Below are 16,553 nucleotides of genomic sequence, written 5' to 3' on the forward strand. Positions count from 1 at the left end.
TGAAAATTCAAGGAAAAAACCTTCGAGAGAATGGTAAGGTGTCGGTGATAAAAATAAGGTGTGGGAGGCAAAAGGGCGCCGTTGGTGAAGAAGGGTGCCATAGAGTCAAGGCGAAATTCGAGGCGGTCCGCGCGACGGCAATCATGGGAGGATTAGGTGCACGTATAAGGATCGGACGCCTACTGTAAGCGAGGGAAGAGATAGATAGATAGGAGAGAGAGAGAGAGAGAGAGGGATACAGAGAGATAGATAGAGAGAGAGAGAGAGACTCTGAGTTTGCCGAAGGGGAAGAGGTCAAACGGGGGCAAGATAGACGTCTGAGCGCGGGGCTTGAAACGTAAATGATATTCCATGAGGAGCATATGCGTGCCGAGATGGCTCCTCCTCCTTCGTGCCTTTGCGTGTCGCATACAAGGGTAGCCTTGCACGGTGGTATAGGCAAGCACCCTGTGGCAGTGGGGCGCTGCTTTATTACAAACAAGGATTACCCGCGTAATGGGACATTCTGTCCCTTCTCTCGCTTCCAAACCGAACAGTGAGAACGTCCTTTGCACTGACTCACGCATCTCTCTCTCTCTCTCTCTCTCTCTCTCTCTCTCTCTCTCTCTCTCTCTCTCTTTATATATATATATATATATATGTGTGTGTATTTAGGTGTGTGTATATATATTGTATATACGTATACCCACACGTATGTTCGATGTTTATCCAAGCATGCTTGTCTCTTTGAAAGGTACGATCTTCCAACAGCCGGTAAGATCCTCTTCGGACTTTCGAATTGACCTTCGAAAATTAATCCCATCCTCTCTTCTTCGATCGATTAAAATTACAAATTACTTCGTTGGCGCATATTATTATAAATTTAATAATATTAAATCATTCGAATGATATCAATCAATTTCATTTTCGCGTCCCATTAGAATCACACGTTGTTTCATTGATATATGATACAACGTCAAGAAGCGACGAAAAGGAAATTTCATTACGTTCAGTTTCGTTTCGTTTCATTTCGTTTCAACATATATTTATTTTATATCTATACGTTTGACTAATTCCAGTAGAGCAAAGACACCTAGATAATCTAGATTATCGATCGCGTTTTAAAGCATCGATTTGTGGACCTTCAAACAATTCATTCTGTGTACTCGGCTTCAGTGGAAAGAAGCAAATCCGATTGGTTATTCTTGAAAATACGAAGTGGTCAGAAGGCTTAACACGATTTGTCGATATATATATATTGTGTGTGTGTGTGTGTGTATGTGTATGTGTGTATGTGTATGTGTGTACGTGTATGTGTATGTGTGTGTATGTGTAGATATATATAGATTCAAATATCTCTCTCCCACTACAATCTCGGAAATCCATCTTTAAATATTGTAAAAAGTTCCGTCAATTTTACGACTGTAGCCAGGATTCGATTGATCCGTGTGAGGACCCTCCATAGCTAATTTCACACTGCTAGGATGTATCCTATCCTGAGTGACCGGTCCGCGATAACACTTTAATGATTCACCCAAAATCCTTTCCTTCGTCGAGGACTCGAATATATTTTTAGTTATGATTACCTTTCTCGTCTGTTCAACCGGTAATATTGGCTTCTTAGGTACGATCTATAACATAAATACAATTATAACATAAATACGTATCATTGTGCTGATACGTTCATTGATAATTACAAAAAAAAAAATCTATTAACCTTTATCTCATTCTTGAGAACTCGCCAAGTCTCTCGTCCTAGAGTTTCTGGTTGCATGATTGTATACATCTTTGGAACTAACGTGTCCTTGCTATGAACGTAAATACTATTCAATGCCAAGTCCAAAGAATCATTTGGTACCTGCAAATACATTTACGATATATTTATATTTATGTATACATTTACGTACATACATACGTATGTATATATATATATATATATATAATTTTAATGGTAAACATTAAATTATGAAAGATTAATGATATTTTCGATTTAAATTAATCTACCTTTGGTCTGATCAATCGGCAATCTTTTCTTATGCTATTCAAGGTATGATGAGCGAAGAGGCGTTCGTAAGGAGTCAATTTCAAATCCCAGTCCTTGTAGTTACGTAAGACTTTATCACCTAACACAGGTCCACCGGCCGTCCAACAACCCTCTCGAGAGACATCCGGTACGGGATAAGGATTCCGTACGTAATACGCTTCGGCCACCATATTTGTAAAGCTACGATCGATAGATCCTTGATTACGATCTCCCATAAACCCCCATAACCCCCAAAAAAGAAAGAAAAAAAGGGAAGTGAAATAACAACAACAACCAAAAAAAAAAGAAAGAAACGATAAGATGATTATCGATGATATGTAACCATGTACATTTATCCTGAATTTAGCGATTACAAATATCGAAAACTATCGAAACAAGATTACGATCTACGTAACGATAACTGTTCCGTTGAAAGAATTTAATCGACGATTTTAATCGTTAATGGATCAGTAACGGGGATGCCGTTTATATTAGTCAATCTTTCATTTAATCTGATTTATTATTTATCGATATGATTAAATAGACACAACTTACATATACTTAGATATATATATATATATATATATGCATTATATAATGATTTTTCACGATTATGTTATATTGTAATTAACGTTTGCGTTCCAAAAAAAAAAAAAAATAAATAAATAAATAAAAAAAACAAAATATATATATATATACGAATAGAATATATTTAGGATAGAAAAATAAAAGAAATATTTTGTATCGAAATTAAATCGAGAGGAAATCTCTAAGAATTGGGAACTACTGAGAGTTCCTGTGAATGGCATCGTTCGTGGTAAATCTCGAATTTCACAATAAGCTCTTTCAGTGAAATCCTAAAAGGCGAGAGTCGCTTGTAACTGACTTTAGGTAGTCTTAGGAGCCCTACGAAAGTACTTCGCGCTTCTCGGGCCAAGAAGAAGAAGAAGAAGAAGAAGAAGAAGAAGAAATAGAAGAAGAAGAGGAAGAGAAAGAGGAAGAGATAGAGAAAGAAGAAAGAACAAACGATCTCGATAAGTGGACACCCTACAGAGAATGATGGGACACAGGCCTTCTGCATGAATTAACTTGGTTCCCTCATGAATGAATTAGGATTGGAATTGGGGTGAAATTTCTTTTGAACAACGTCGGCTTCAACCACACCGGAAGTTACTTCTTAACTCTCAATCGGTTTTTAAGCTTTATGGTATCCGCAATACAATCGTGAAAAGAAATAAAATAATGATCGCTCTGTTCGATCGTCATCGTCGTCTTCGTTGGTCCTTTAATACATACATATACATATATATATATATATATATATAAATATATATATATATATATATATATATATATATATATATTACTATTAAATATGTATAAAAATATTAAAAAAAAAGGGAAAAGAAGAAATCATCTTAAATTAATCAATAGAATCATTATTTCTAATAGGAATGAATAAATATAAGAAAAAGTATATGCCTATAAGAAAAAAAAGGAAAATAATATAATTGATCGAGTAAAGTAAATGAAGAGATTGATTCACCTGTTTCGTTAAAGATATAGATTTTGTATCGAAAAAAAAAAAGTATGAAAGGAAAGAAGGAAGAAAGGGCGGAAGGAAGGACACGTTATACACACGGTTATGGTTGGTTCCCCGCATTTAAACGTATTTTGCTCTATTTCCCTCCCTTCCTCTCTCTCTCTCTCTCTCTCTCTTTCTCTCGCTCTCAGGAGGTGGTCGGCCATGGGCAACGCCGACGTCCAATATTAAACCCGCAGTAATTTATGTTAGCACAAGCGTGCATAATGCTGTTTGTATAAAGCGAGACGATGGCACGTGTCGGCTCGTGCGGTAACATGCATCAATCCCCCTTCAGCACCCATGGTAATTCTTGCCACGTTCCTACTTCGGTGACCTCGCGAGACGACGCGTCAAATCCGCTTAGATCTCTAATATATTTTTTATATGAATGCATCTAACTAACGTGATATATATATATATATATACGTGTATATATATATATATATATACACAGATACATGTATGTATCATACGTATGTAAAATATCTACGGGTCACATAAACGAGATCTTAAATGTCCATGTTGTAATAAAATCTTCATTCGACTTTTATCCAATATCTCCATTTTTTTTTTTTTAAATTTACACTCTATCTCGAAAGACAAACTAATGGGAATTATTTATTCCCATAGATTTTGGCAAATTTATCGATATATCAATTTCAATCGAGATAATTCGATTTTATCTAAACGATCAATAAAACTCAATCTATTTTGCAATATAATTTACTTTCTCTAATTCGTTCCTTTTTTTCTATCTTTTTTTTTTTTTTTAACATTTATTCTTCATCATCGTTATGTTCTGTCTATTATAGATAATACAATATCAAAAGTAAATCAAACATTCTTCCAAAGCAATATATCTGACGTTTTCTCTGCAAAAGCAATTATATACATATCTTATGTCGTAAATATCGATTCGTTGAAGGATAGACAAAGGAGGGAAAATAACAAAATGTGACAATTTTTCTTTGATCAAATCGATTGGAATTGGGATGAAAGGTCAAAAGGAAAAGGATAATCTAAAAGGAAAAGTGGTCTGCGACAGATGGATGCGCTTATTCGAAATAAAATGAAAGAGGAGAGAAAAAAAGAATAGCAACAACAACAACAACAACAACAACAAAAATAAAACAAAAAAATAATGAAGAAATGGGACGAGGAGGAAGGTGACTCCTCGATCGAGAAATTTTCTACGTCATTGTACTAACATGTAACAGATCATCCGTGAAACTCTTCCTTTATCTTCGTCGCCCTTAGAGTATCCCCTTAGAGTATTTCGCGAGAGAGAGAGAGAGAGAAAGAAAGAGAGAGAAAGAGAGAGAGAGAGAGAGAGAGAGAGAGAGAGAAAGAGAGAGAAAGAGAGAGAAAGAAAAAGGGGCGGGGGGTGGCGAGGTGGGAGGGGGTGTGGGGGTACCAACGATAGCTCGACGACACGCGTAATCGCGTAATCGCGGCGCGTGCTGAAGTTCGGGTTGCGGGAGCTTTGCGTACGCCTACACGAGCTAACGGCCACGTGCACGGTCGTGCACGCCCCTGAATCAACAACGTCGATCGAGTGTAGGTAGATATATCTACCATAGGATTCAAGCAAGATTCGAATTCGAGCATGTACTATGAGCCTCCCATTTTCTTTCCTTTTTCTTTTTATTTTTTATTTTTTATTATTTTTTATTTTTTTTTATTTCTTCTATTCGTTTCCTTTTCTTTTTTTTTTCGTTTCTCCTTTTTTGTTTTATCTTCGATCTCTTTTTCTTTTTTTTTCTTTTTTTTTTTTTCTTTATATATATATATATATATATATATATATATATATATGTACACGTTCTTCTAGCGAGTAGAGTAATCGTTAGTAAATCGTTAGCTCTACTAGCGAGTAGAGTAATCTTCTAATGAGTAGAGTAATCGTTATAATACCTAATAAAATTTGAAAATAATTTATTTACGAATGCGAATTAAAAGGATCAAGCTCGTTCTTCGTAACGCATATAATTAGATGGATATACATTTTTATCGTCAACCGTGCACTGAATTAACAATGGCGATCGAGTTTAGCTGGAGATACATACATATATGTATGTATATATATATATATATATATATATGGTAGGATTCAAGCAAGATTAGATTTCGAACATGTACCATGCAGACGAATTTCATTCAATTTTTTTCTTTTATTCCTTTTTTTTTTTCTTTTTTTCTTTGTTTGCTTCGCGGATAAATAAAGTGTATCTCGTTAGTGATCGTTATTGATCATCGATATGCAATAAAATTTAAAAATGATCTATTTACAAATTCGTATTAGTAGGATCATGGTGGTTCTTCGTAACGCTTAAAATGGATATTCATTGTTAACGTAGTAAATCGAGATCGAATTTAAAATTTAAAATTTTTCCCAGTATCTTTCGATAAGTCCATGATCAAAGATAGGCTATCCAAATGGTTTAAACGTTTCGATTTGTCTCACGAAAAATAAAAATTCACCATTTCCGTGGCGTAACATACTCGAACCACGTCCATCGTTATCTCCTTATTTTATTTTAGATCCCGAAAAGAATGTCGAAAATATGAGCGTAACTTTCAGGACGATTTTCGCTGGGAATTCTACGTTTAAACCGTAATCCTATAATATCTTCGAGCCGATATCCCGTCCCGGGGCAATGGAATCGTGCATTCAAATGTACATCGTTTCCCAGCATGCTCTTCGAGGAGCCAGCTAGCCGAGGACAATGCCGAAGGGATGATATTGCCAATATTTGGTTTGATTCTGGTGCGAATGTGCGGGGTGTAGACACTAACATGGAGGGTGCGAGCAAACGAAAGAGAGAGAGAGAGAGAGAGAGAGAGAGAGAACATCCCTTCGAAAGGGAAGAGGAAGGGTCCAGTGCACGTATGTACGTTAGACGCGAGCCCGATTACCATTTGAATGTCCCTGCCTTTGGTCAGCCTTTGTCGAGATACCTCTCTCTCTCTCTCTCTCTTTCTCTTTCTCTCATACACACATATAAATGCACATATAAACTCATACATAGACACACGTATACACACTGACCGTATCTATGTATGTAGGTATCTATAATATAAAGGACACTATACCCTCCTTCCTTTTGTCTACCAGCCCGTATGTTCGATTCTTCGGGTTCTAGAAATAAGGAACGAGCTTTGACAGTTCTCAACACGCCTACCTTTTACTCGCTATCATTCGTTTTCTCTCCTCTCTATCTCTTCTCCACTTCTTTTTTTTTTTTTTTGTTATTCTACTACACCTAAGGGTGCAAGTTGACCGACCTAGGGCAAGATCGATGATGCCGGGCGGGCCTTGATGTGCCACCGATCGCTACTATCATTTGTTTCTCTCTCTTTCTCTCTTTTTTCTTTTTTTATCTCGTTCATGATACTTCAGAACTCTCGTCTTTTCCGATATTATTTCGAAATGGTTAATTTAACTACTTATATGATTTCGATCTTAATATCATCTACTCACACAATGTATATAATTATTAATCATGATATATTATATACATATATATATATATATATAATAGTACTCACGTGGTTAATATTATCAATTTCATATTCAGTTAATTCAAGAATCAAAGAGATGAGGATTGATATTTGATGTGAAAAAAAAGAAAAAGTAAAATCGGATTTTCCCGATCGAACTCGTCGAATTCTCTTAAAGAAACGAATATTTTCGATCGAGGTTTTCCACGGTGAAAATAATGCCTTACACTCTGCGTGACCGATAGAACGAAAGCAATGGGGGGGGTTAGTCTTGCACCAGTGCTGGTGCGACAGGTGGCCCGTGAAATCAGTGCACAAGTGCGCCGTTTTATACGAGACGCATCACCCTCCCCGACGCGCTTCATTAAGGAATTAAGTGCTCGATCGTTAGAATTCCGAGACGAGGGGATAGGGAGGAAGAGTATGGACTGGGAACGCGCCGTTCACCATTATATCCTAGATTTATAAACGGTGCCCGTTCATTTTCATTGACGAAGAAAATGCACGCATAATTGCTCACATATTTCGTCCTTTTTCTTTTCTATTTCTTTTTTTTTTTATTTTTTTGTCTTTTTATTCCTTTATTAGAAAAATAAGAGAAAAAGAAGAGGAGAGAAAAGAAGGTTCAAGAGAAAAAAAAAAAAGATATACAATAATAAATAAAAGATAAACATTTTCATCGAAGATACTTAAAATACGAATTTTCTTCCTTATTTTTTTTTTTTTTTCTTTTTCGAAAAATCTTTCGAAATTCATTGATATCTGAACATCGTAAGCGTCGAATGAATATGTTAAAAAAAAATGTGAAAGATAAATGTTATACCTATGTTTCTTTCCTACCCCTCCTCCTCCTCTCTCTTTGTTTTCTCTCTCTCTCTCTCTCTCTCTCTCTCTCTCTCTCTCTCTCTCTCTCTATCTTTCTTTCTTTCTCTTTCTTTCATACGTAAACGTAAGTACGGTTTTATACGGAAATCTTTCGACCCTTTTTCTCCCGCAAGAACGAATCCTTCGAAATCATGAAATCTGACGATTTGCATAGCGATGATCAAGAAACGATTGCTTGTGATAGTCTTAAGGTTGGAACATATTGATAGGTGTTGAGGAAAAAGGAGAGGGTCATGGTTAGCGTTGGACTATGATGGGTGGCGGTGGAGTAATAGTAGTAGTAGTAGTAGTAGTAGTAGCAGTAGTAGTAGCAGCAGTAGTTGTAGCAGTAGTAGTAGTAGTAGTAATAGCATTAGTAATAGTAGTAGTAGTAGTAGTAGTAGTACTAGTAGTAGTAGTAGTAGTAGTAGGAAAAGGAGGAGGAGGAAGAGGAGTAAGAGTAAAAGGAGGAAGAAGAGGAAGAGGTAGTGGAAATGGTGGAGGAGGACAACGTTGGTGGTGTATTTTAGCATTTCACGTTTGTTTCCATTTAAATGGTAATCGAGTTCATAATGTAATTGTATTCGGTCGCGTAAGCCGGAGGCTCACCGCAGCATACCCGGTCCACGGCCATTGTTTGCATTGTTCTGCTCGCGCGCGAACAATCCGAACGCGCGTTGGCCTTTCAGCCAAAATCTAAACCCCATGCCTCCTGCTATCCCCTCCTCCTGACTCTCTCGTCCCCGCACGCCCACGCTCTCGAATAATATTTTCCAGGACGAGTCTGGTGAGGAGGTGAAGGTGGAGGACTGTTTAACGAACACGTTCAATATATAAATATATATGTATATATATATATATGGTTTATATATATGTATATATATATATATATATATATATATATATATATATGTATATGGTTTCCCACCTTTTTATCAAAATAATGGGGTGTATAGATTGATTTAAAGAACAAGATCACAAAAAAAAAAAGAAAAAGGAAGAGAAGAAAAAAAAAAAGAAAGAAAAAAATTAATAATTAATTAAGAAAAAAGATCTGAATAGCGAAAGGATCTGATCAGGTCATACATATCTATACGTATAAGGCGACTCTAAGCGATATAATTTGTCAATTTGTCGATAATTTAAAGAACTTATACAAAATTAAATAGTTCATCAATGATTTACAGTAATCATTGTAATATAATTTCATCCGATGTGATTATACCTTTTTTTATGTATCTAATGAAGTATCTACTCGAAGTTAGAATTTCGATCATTGATAAATTTCTTTTTGTAAAAGACAAAAAAAGATTGCGCATACATCGATCCAACTGATTATTTGAATAATTAATTGCAAATAAATGTTTAATCTATTTTATATCTACTTGTCATGATTTTCCTCAGTTGACCGATACGCATTTAGTTCGTTCTATCAAATTTTGTCGCCACTCTTTTCCATACTTTTTCTCTATTTCTCTCTCTCTCTCTCTCTCTCTCTCTCTCTCTCTCTCTCTCTCTCTCCCCTTTCTCTCTCTCTCTCTCTCTCTTCTTCCGCTAATCTTCCACGAGCGCGACTTTTTCGAGGGATGGCGGGTGCGCTTTTATCGCTCGGACGTATATCACGGTGGAATAGTAAGCGACGTCATCTCGCTACGGAGAAGCAACGCATTGTTAAACACCTCACGAAGGACTCTTGCTGTGAATGCCGTCGAGCTAAAATAGAAAGAGAGAGAGAGAGACAGAGAGAAAGTAATACAGAAACAATGGGAAAAAGAGACAGAGAGAGAGAGAGAGAGAGAGAGAGAGCTAGAAAGAGAACGATATATAAATATATGTATATATATTTTATATGTATATTTATATATATATATATATATATATATATATATATATATATATAAAGAGAGAGAGAAAGGAAAATACAGAAATACAATGAGAGTGAGAAAGAGATACATAACATGGATACAGAGACAGTGAAAGACAGAGAGACAGAAAGAGGTAGACAGAGATAGTTAGAGAGAAAGAGAGAGAGAAAGAGAACGGGCAGGGATCGAAACGAGGTATACCGTAGGGGGATTGAACGTTATTGTAACGCACGAAGGGATGCTCGACCTCGACTCTTCGTCCTTCTCTCTTTCTCTTTCTCTTTCTCTCTCTCTCTCTCTTTCTCTCTCTCTCTCTCTCTCTCTCTCTCTCTCTCGCTCTCTCTCTCTCTCTCTGGGTTCTCGTAACTATCCTATGCGGGCGTACGTATCAGAGTTGCCTTTCCCTCATACATATTCATCAAACGCTAATTAATCATCGCCGGGAACACCCACAGCGCGCGAAACCTCCCCCTCTTTCGACCGCTCCTACCCCTCCCCCTCCCACCCCCTCTGCCCCTTTGGCAGCCCGACGGGTGAACCCGGAACGAACGAGAGAGAGAGAGAAAAAAAAAGAAAAAGATATATATAACTAACAAAAAAGTATAAAAAAAAAGAAAGAAAAAAGAGACAAAAAAAATATATGTATACATACATATATATATATATATATATATATATATATATATAAATGCAAAAAATAAAAAACAAACAATGAGAATAAATAAATGCGAGGAAGAAATACGAAACCAACGAAACGGTCTGTACATTACGAGTAACCTGTCCGAATGTCAGAATAATCGATACATCGACGAGGATTTGAGAAAATATATATGTATATATAAGCATATGTATGTATATATGTATGTATATATGTATGCATCCATATATATATATATATGTATATATATGTATATATATATATATATATATATATATAGATATAATATATCCGCGTCGCAATCGCGGTCAAAAGTCTAGCAGATAAATAAAATAAAGTTTCTTTCACGTGTAGATGTTTATACAAAAGTAAATATCGAATATCGATATAAAACAAAGTTTTATGATACCATTGCTATTACAGAACTATCCGGAGTCTTATCTACGATATATATATATATATATTACATTTATTAAATTTATTTAATGATTTTACATCGTTATGGAATAAATAGATATAACGATAAAATAAAATGTATAAGTGACGAATCGAATATTTTTCAAGATTATCGATGGTCTTCTAATAATATTAATAATAATAATAATAATAAATAAAAAAAGAAGATGAAAGAAAAATAAAAAAAAAGAGAAAAAAAAGGAAGTATCAAATGTACATGAAAAAAAAAAAAAAAAAAGTAAAAAGAAAAATACAATTTCTTCACACAGACATATCTAACATAAGTATCAAAGTTCCTAACTTATTTCGAATTAGATGGATAAGCACATTCCGTTATCGAATTTATTCGGAATAATCGGCTTGACTCCGATTAACCCCTCGAAGTTTTTTTTTTCCGCTACTGCGAACCGATCGAATGTAATTAGATATCGTTTATTTTACAACGAACCACCGCAGTGCCTACTTACTTGGGGTAGTACTGCGATATATAAAATACGTATATAGTATGTGTATCCATTATGTGTCTGTGTATATATATATATATATATATATATATCATATATATGGAAGAGGAAGGGAGGGGTGAATAGGGGATGAAAACAGAAGCGCTCGCGCGTATGAAATTCGTGAGGAAGGACGGTGGCAGTCGCTCATAGAACGCTTGACTGCTAATGTGACGCGATCATCGGCACCCAGTCATCGTCCATTGATATTATACGCAACCCCCAGGGGGTTTGTATATATCTTTCTTCTCCCCCACTCCACAATTCCCGCGCGCTATTTCGCGCTTCCACGCATCCCCTTTTTCCTTCTACCGTGTGTCACCATCACCCTACGAAATACGATAAGCATATTTTCTTCTTCTCCTCCTCCTCCTTTTTCTTCTCCTCCTCCTCCTTTTTCTTCTCCTCCTCCTCCTTCTTCTTCGTCCTTCTTCAAGAAAAAAAAAAAAAAAAAAAAAAAAAAAAAAACATCAAATCGATCGAATCGTCTTTATGTTTGCAAATGATTCGATAAAAGGAAAAACAAAAAAAAATTACGATTAAATGTTCTCATTTGTTAAATAAAGATTTATATTAAAGAAAATCAAAACAAAAACAAAAATGTAGAGAGAGAGAGGGTGAAACCTATTGTCAGAGATATATTTTCTCGTAATAAAAAAAAAAAAAAAAAAAAAAAAGAAAGTCTCGTAGAGAAAAGGAAAAAAAAACAAACATACGAAAGAAGAAAGGATAAGAGAACGTACATACATATTGTCCTACAACTTACCCCTCTGTGATCTCTTTAAATGCACCCGAAGGACATCGTAACACCCGAGAACACCCTTCGGCTTTTTCAACAACCCCCTTATTACGTACAAGATCGTTTCATTTTTCTGCATCGACTGTCTCTTCCTTCAAATACTAAATAATGTCCATATCGTTTCTCATATTCCTATGACGTTGGAAATACATACATATGTACCATACATATATCCTTTTTTTTTCGGGCAATAAAATGAAAAAATGAAAAAATAAAACAATGAAGAGAAGAGGACCTAAGAGTAAAGCGTGTTTTTTTTTTTTTTTTTTTTTTTTTTTTTAACGAAAGATTATCATCAACGATATATTACGATTTCAATTTTTCATATTTTTCTTTTCTTTTCTTTTTTCTTTCTTTTTTTTCTACAAAAAAGAGTCGTCATAAAGATAGACTGTATTACAACGAACGAAATTAATGAAGAAGCATTAAAATTATTAATGAAACGTACGAAATCTGCGTCTACGCGTATTAATTCGTCAACGATCCACGAACACGCATCTACGAATAGAAAATAACTCTATGATAGTTGAACGATTAGCAATTTACGAATGTAATTCGTCGGAACGTGGGTAACAGGTATTTTCCAAAAAAAAAAAAAATAAAAAAATAAAAAAATAAAAAAAAAAGAGAAAAAAAGCACACGCGCGCAAAAGAAGAAAGAAAAAGAAAGAAGACAAAAAGGAAAAGAAGATGAATGTGAAGGGGATTAGAATGGGGTATGGGGGTGGACTCCGAAACTTTTACCTTCCTCCCCACTGTCCCACATCCCCATAAAGGGCTCGTAATTTTGCAAAAATATTGTCCATGTGTTTTGACTTGCAACATCAAATTCGCAAACGATGGCAGATTGCGTGCTGACAAATGAGCGCGTTACAAGGGACGGGTGGTTGCGATGCATCGGGAAGACATATGGCTCTATAAAAAAAAAGGAACCTAAAAAAAAAGGAAAAAAAGAGAGAGAGAGAGAGGGAGAGAATGACAGAGAGAGAGAGAGAGAGAGAGAGAGAGATGATACCGAGAGATGATACAGAAGAGGTATAACTGCAGTATAACAATCCAGTCGATCCGATATTAATGGAGACCAAACACCAAAAGCACATTCTGCGTCCCCGGAGGAGAATATGTACACATTGGTACACCATTATGTCCCCGTTATAATGTGCGACTCGCGCACACCCCTCCTCTCCTTCGCCCTTTTCTCTAACCGACGAAATGATCTACGAGCTTGCCAACGTCCGTACCCTATGTGATACGTATATATATATGTACGTATGTATGTACGTACGTACGTAGATAGTACGTATTAATACAGAATCTGTTTTGAAAACTTTTCTTTCATACGCACTCTCGTTCACTCGTTCGTTCGTTCGTTCGTTCGTTCATTCATTTCGTTCGTCCTATTGTATAGGTTATGTTGTCAATAACGCAATATTATTTACGTTGTTGTATATAAATAATTATTTCGAACCTTGAAACATAAGACTATCTTTCGACCTCTATATATATGTATATATATATATATATATACATACATACGTTATTATTTACTTACACGTTATTAATGAAAAATGAAAAAATACGAGATATTTACGAGATAAGAAGTATGAATACATTCGAACGAAAATGATATTAAATAATTTATATTACGAAAATATAATTGTCTATAATTATTGACGATTGAGATTATATGTATGTATGTATGTACGTGTGTACAATAATTAAAGGATATCTCCTCCCTCGATAAGATAATAATCGTATTGCCGATTAGAAAAGTGTACGTAATGGCGACCTTCTCTTGATCAAGAAAGACAGAGAGATAGAGAGACAGAGAGACAGAGAGAGACAGAGAGAGAGAGAGAGAGAGAGAGAGAGAGAGTAATTCGAGCGATCCTAAGCGGGCAAACAATAAAATTGGATTTAGCTATCCCTCCTGATAATGTCGTTTTCCGGCGTGTGACCAGAAAAGGGTGAGTGAGTTTTCGGAAGGTGCCGGACAACCGTCACGATTAACGAAAGAGGAGGAGAACGAGGAGGAGAAAGAGGAGGTGAAAGTGGAGAAGGAATAGGAATACTAGGAGGAGTGTATAGTAAAGGACGCCAAGATCAAAGACGGCACAGCTCTGGGGGCGATCCCGTACTTTCCTTGTGACATATTAACTCGAAATTGACGTCGACAGGCGACGAGCGAACGCTCGTAACTTTGATCATTTCACCTGCGGTAGAGTTTCTCCTACTTACTTGCTAGCAACGTTTTACAAGGAATATACGTAAATGTAAAGTATTTTTCATTCTATCTTTCTTACTTGTAATACCTTTATCTTTTTCTTTCTTTCTTTCTTTCTTTCTTTTTTTCTTTCTTTCTCCCAAACAGATAACCTAATTTTATTATATAGCCTCGATAATTTCTATTATATTTATCAATGAAATAATTTAATGCGTGTACTGACCTTACGATTCTTTTTCGAATAAAATATTATTATTCGTAGTATCAGCTTGCGCAGCTATTACGATTAATACAAAGTAAAATGGATTATTAATGAAAACTTGTCGAACACTCCTCGTAAACGAAATCACTAACCTTCGAAATCCTTAGCTTCGATTCTCCTTGGAAACACTAAAATGCTAAAGACATCACACGCGTTATTAGAATTGAGTTACATCGATATTATACTGAATACATGGACGGCAACGATGAAACTCTGTAGTAACGTTTATTCCAATGTTGTATACTGCTGCCCCCTTCAATACGTTTTTGAAATATTATGAACTACGATCTTGTTCTTCTTTACCGACCTATTATAAATGTAGTTACGTCGGCATAATATCGAGATGACCGTCGCAATGAATTTACACATTGATACTTCTTACATAGATCTATCGAGTAATAAATGTAATAGATCTAATGGTAAATAAAAAGAAATTATACGTAATAACAAATCGTTATTAATAGCTGACGTATATAAAATTAATTATATTATAATTAATAATTTGTAAATGATATAAGAAGAAAAAAAATATAAAAGAAATAATGTTTCCGCCCGGGATCGAACCGGGGACCTTCCGCGTGTTAGGCGGATGTGATAACCACTACACCACGGAAACTACCCTTAAAATCTTTTGTTATTGAACTATGTTTGCTAAAATTATTTTTTTCCTTTATCAAATAAAAAAAACCTTTTAATAAAATTTATTTCCACGTTGCATAAAAACCGTTCAAATGAAAATCTTAACATTTCAACTATTCGGAAAACTGTTTTTCGTTGAATGGATAAATAAAAAAACGAAAAAGTTTGTTTCCGCCCGGGATCGAACCGGGGACCTTCCGCGTGTTAGGCGGATGTGATAACCACTACACCACGGAAACTACCCTTAGAATTTTTTGTTATTTAATTAAAATTGTTAAAATTATTGCTTCTTTTATTAAATAAAAAAAACTTTTTCATAAAATTTATTTCCACGTTACAAAAATCTTTCGAATAAAAATCTTAACATTTCAACTATTTGGAAAATTGTATTTTGTTGAAATAAAAAAATAAAAAAAAAAAAAATTTGTTTCCGCCCGGGATCGAACCGGGGACCTTCCGCGTGTTAGGCGGATGTGATAACCACTACACCACGGAAACTACCCTTGGGATTTTTATTATTTAAGTATAATAATGAAAATTATTTGCTTTTTTTATTAAATAAAAAAAATTTTTCATGAAACTTTTTTCTATGTTACAAAAATCTTAACATTTCAACTATTCGAAAAATTGTAATTTGTTGAAATAAAAAAATAAAAAAAAAATTGTTTCCGCCCGGGATCGAACCGGGGACCTTCCGCGTGTTAGGCGGATGTGATAACCACTACACCACGGAAACGCTTAGAAACGTTTTGACATAGCATGTATTTCAACCGAATATATAATTTATTTTAAAATTTATTTAAAAATTTATTTAAAAAATAAATAAAATAATGTATTATTATTTAATCCGTTTAAAAATTAATTCTATCAAACTCTATGCGTTTAAAGATATAAGGTCTAATAATAGTATAATATAAGCAACTAATTATAAGTGTTGTAATATTTTTAATTAATAAAAAAATAATTCTTTTTTATTTAATTATTTCCGGTTCATGATCATCGTTGAAACATTTTATTCAAATAATTCCTAATCAGGTTTTTTTATTTTTTCTGAGAGACTTTAATTGGGACTTTTTTATTGAATCTTTTTCTTTCAAAAGTATAAAATTGAATAATTGATTTAAATTGATCTTTAAGATGCATATGCCTTTTTATCAATTTTTCTTTTCCCTTTTAAACAAAACTTTTTAATGAG

The 16,553-nt window shown here is 34.8% G+C and overlaps 1 protein-coding gene and 4 non-coding genes across 8 annotated transcripts; all 5 read right to left on the reverse strand.

The window, feature by feature from the left end:
• Window positions 1–1,007: 1,007 nt before the first annotated feature.
• On the reverse strand, window positions 1,008–14,922 carry LOC124426622. Of its 4 annotated transcripts, none has more exons than XM_046968529.1 (5): window positions 14,812–14,922; window positions 14,681–14,734; window positions 1,984–2,203; window positions 1,697–1,837; window positions 1,008–1,610 (listed from the first exon to the last, which is right to left on the reverse strand). In XM_046968529.1, the coding sequence occupies exons 3-5, from the start codon at window positions 2,191–2,193 to the stop codon at window positions 1,368–1,370; spliced, it is 594 nt and encodes a 197-aa protein (XP_046824485.1). In that variant the 5' UTR covers window positions 2,194–2,203; window positions 14,681–14,734; window positions 14,812–14,922; the 3' UTR covers window positions 1,008–1,367. The 4 variants fall into 4 exon arrangements, with proteins under 4 accessions (XP_046824485.1, XP_046824487.1, XP_046824488.1 ...); XM_046968531.1 differs by having other exon boundaries at window positions 14,681–14,689; window positions 14,812–14,911; XM_046968532.1 differs by lacking the exon at window positions 14,681–14,734 and having other exon boundaries at window positions 14,812–14,911.
• Window positions 14,923–15,262: 340 nt separating this feature from the next.
• Window positions 15,263–15,335, reverse strand: Trnav-aac. Its single transcript has one exon. It is a non-coding gene; the product is annotated as a tRNA-Val (tRNA).
• Window positions 15,336–15,524: 189 nt separating this feature from the next.
• On the reverse strand, window positions 15,525–15,597 carry Trnav-aac. The gene has a single exon. It is a non-coding gene; the product is annotated as a tRNA-Val (tRNA).
• A 186-nt stretch (window positions 15,598–15,783) lies between these two features.
• Window positions 15,784–15,856, reverse strand: Trnav-aac. Its single transcript has one exon. It is a non-coding gene; the product is annotated as a tRNA-Val (tRNA).
• Window positions 15,857–16,021: 165 nt separating this feature from the next.
• Trnav-aac lies at window positions 16,022–16,094 on the reverse strand. The gene has a single exon. It is a non-coding gene; the product is annotated as a tRNA-Val (tRNA).
• Between the last annotated feature and the right edge of the window lie 459 nt (window positions 16,095–16,553).

Source organism: Vespa crabro, chromosome 9 (genome assembly GCF_910589235.1).
Source record: "Vespa crabro chromosome 9, iyVesCrab1.2, whole genome shotgun sequence".
NCBI lineage: Eukaryota > Metazoa > Arthropoda > Insecta > Hymenoptera > Vespidae > Vespa > Vespa crabro.

What these genes read in the sequence shown, in the direction of transcription:
- LOC124426622 (XM_046968529.1), bottom strand. Translation starts at nt 2,193, where the DNA reads ATGGTGGCCGAAGCGTATTACGTACGGAATCCTTATCCCGTACCGGAT. An exon ending in GCCGATTGATCAGACCAAAG is followed by an intron (nt 1,838 to 1,983) that starts GTAGATTAATTT and finishes ATGTATTTGCAG; the next exon opens with GTACCAAATGATTCTTTGGA. An exon ending in TTCTCAAGAATGAGATAAAG is followed by an intron (nt 1,611 to 1,696) that starts GTTAATAGATTT and finishes TTTATGTTATAG; the next exon opens with ATCGTACCTAAGAAGCCAAT.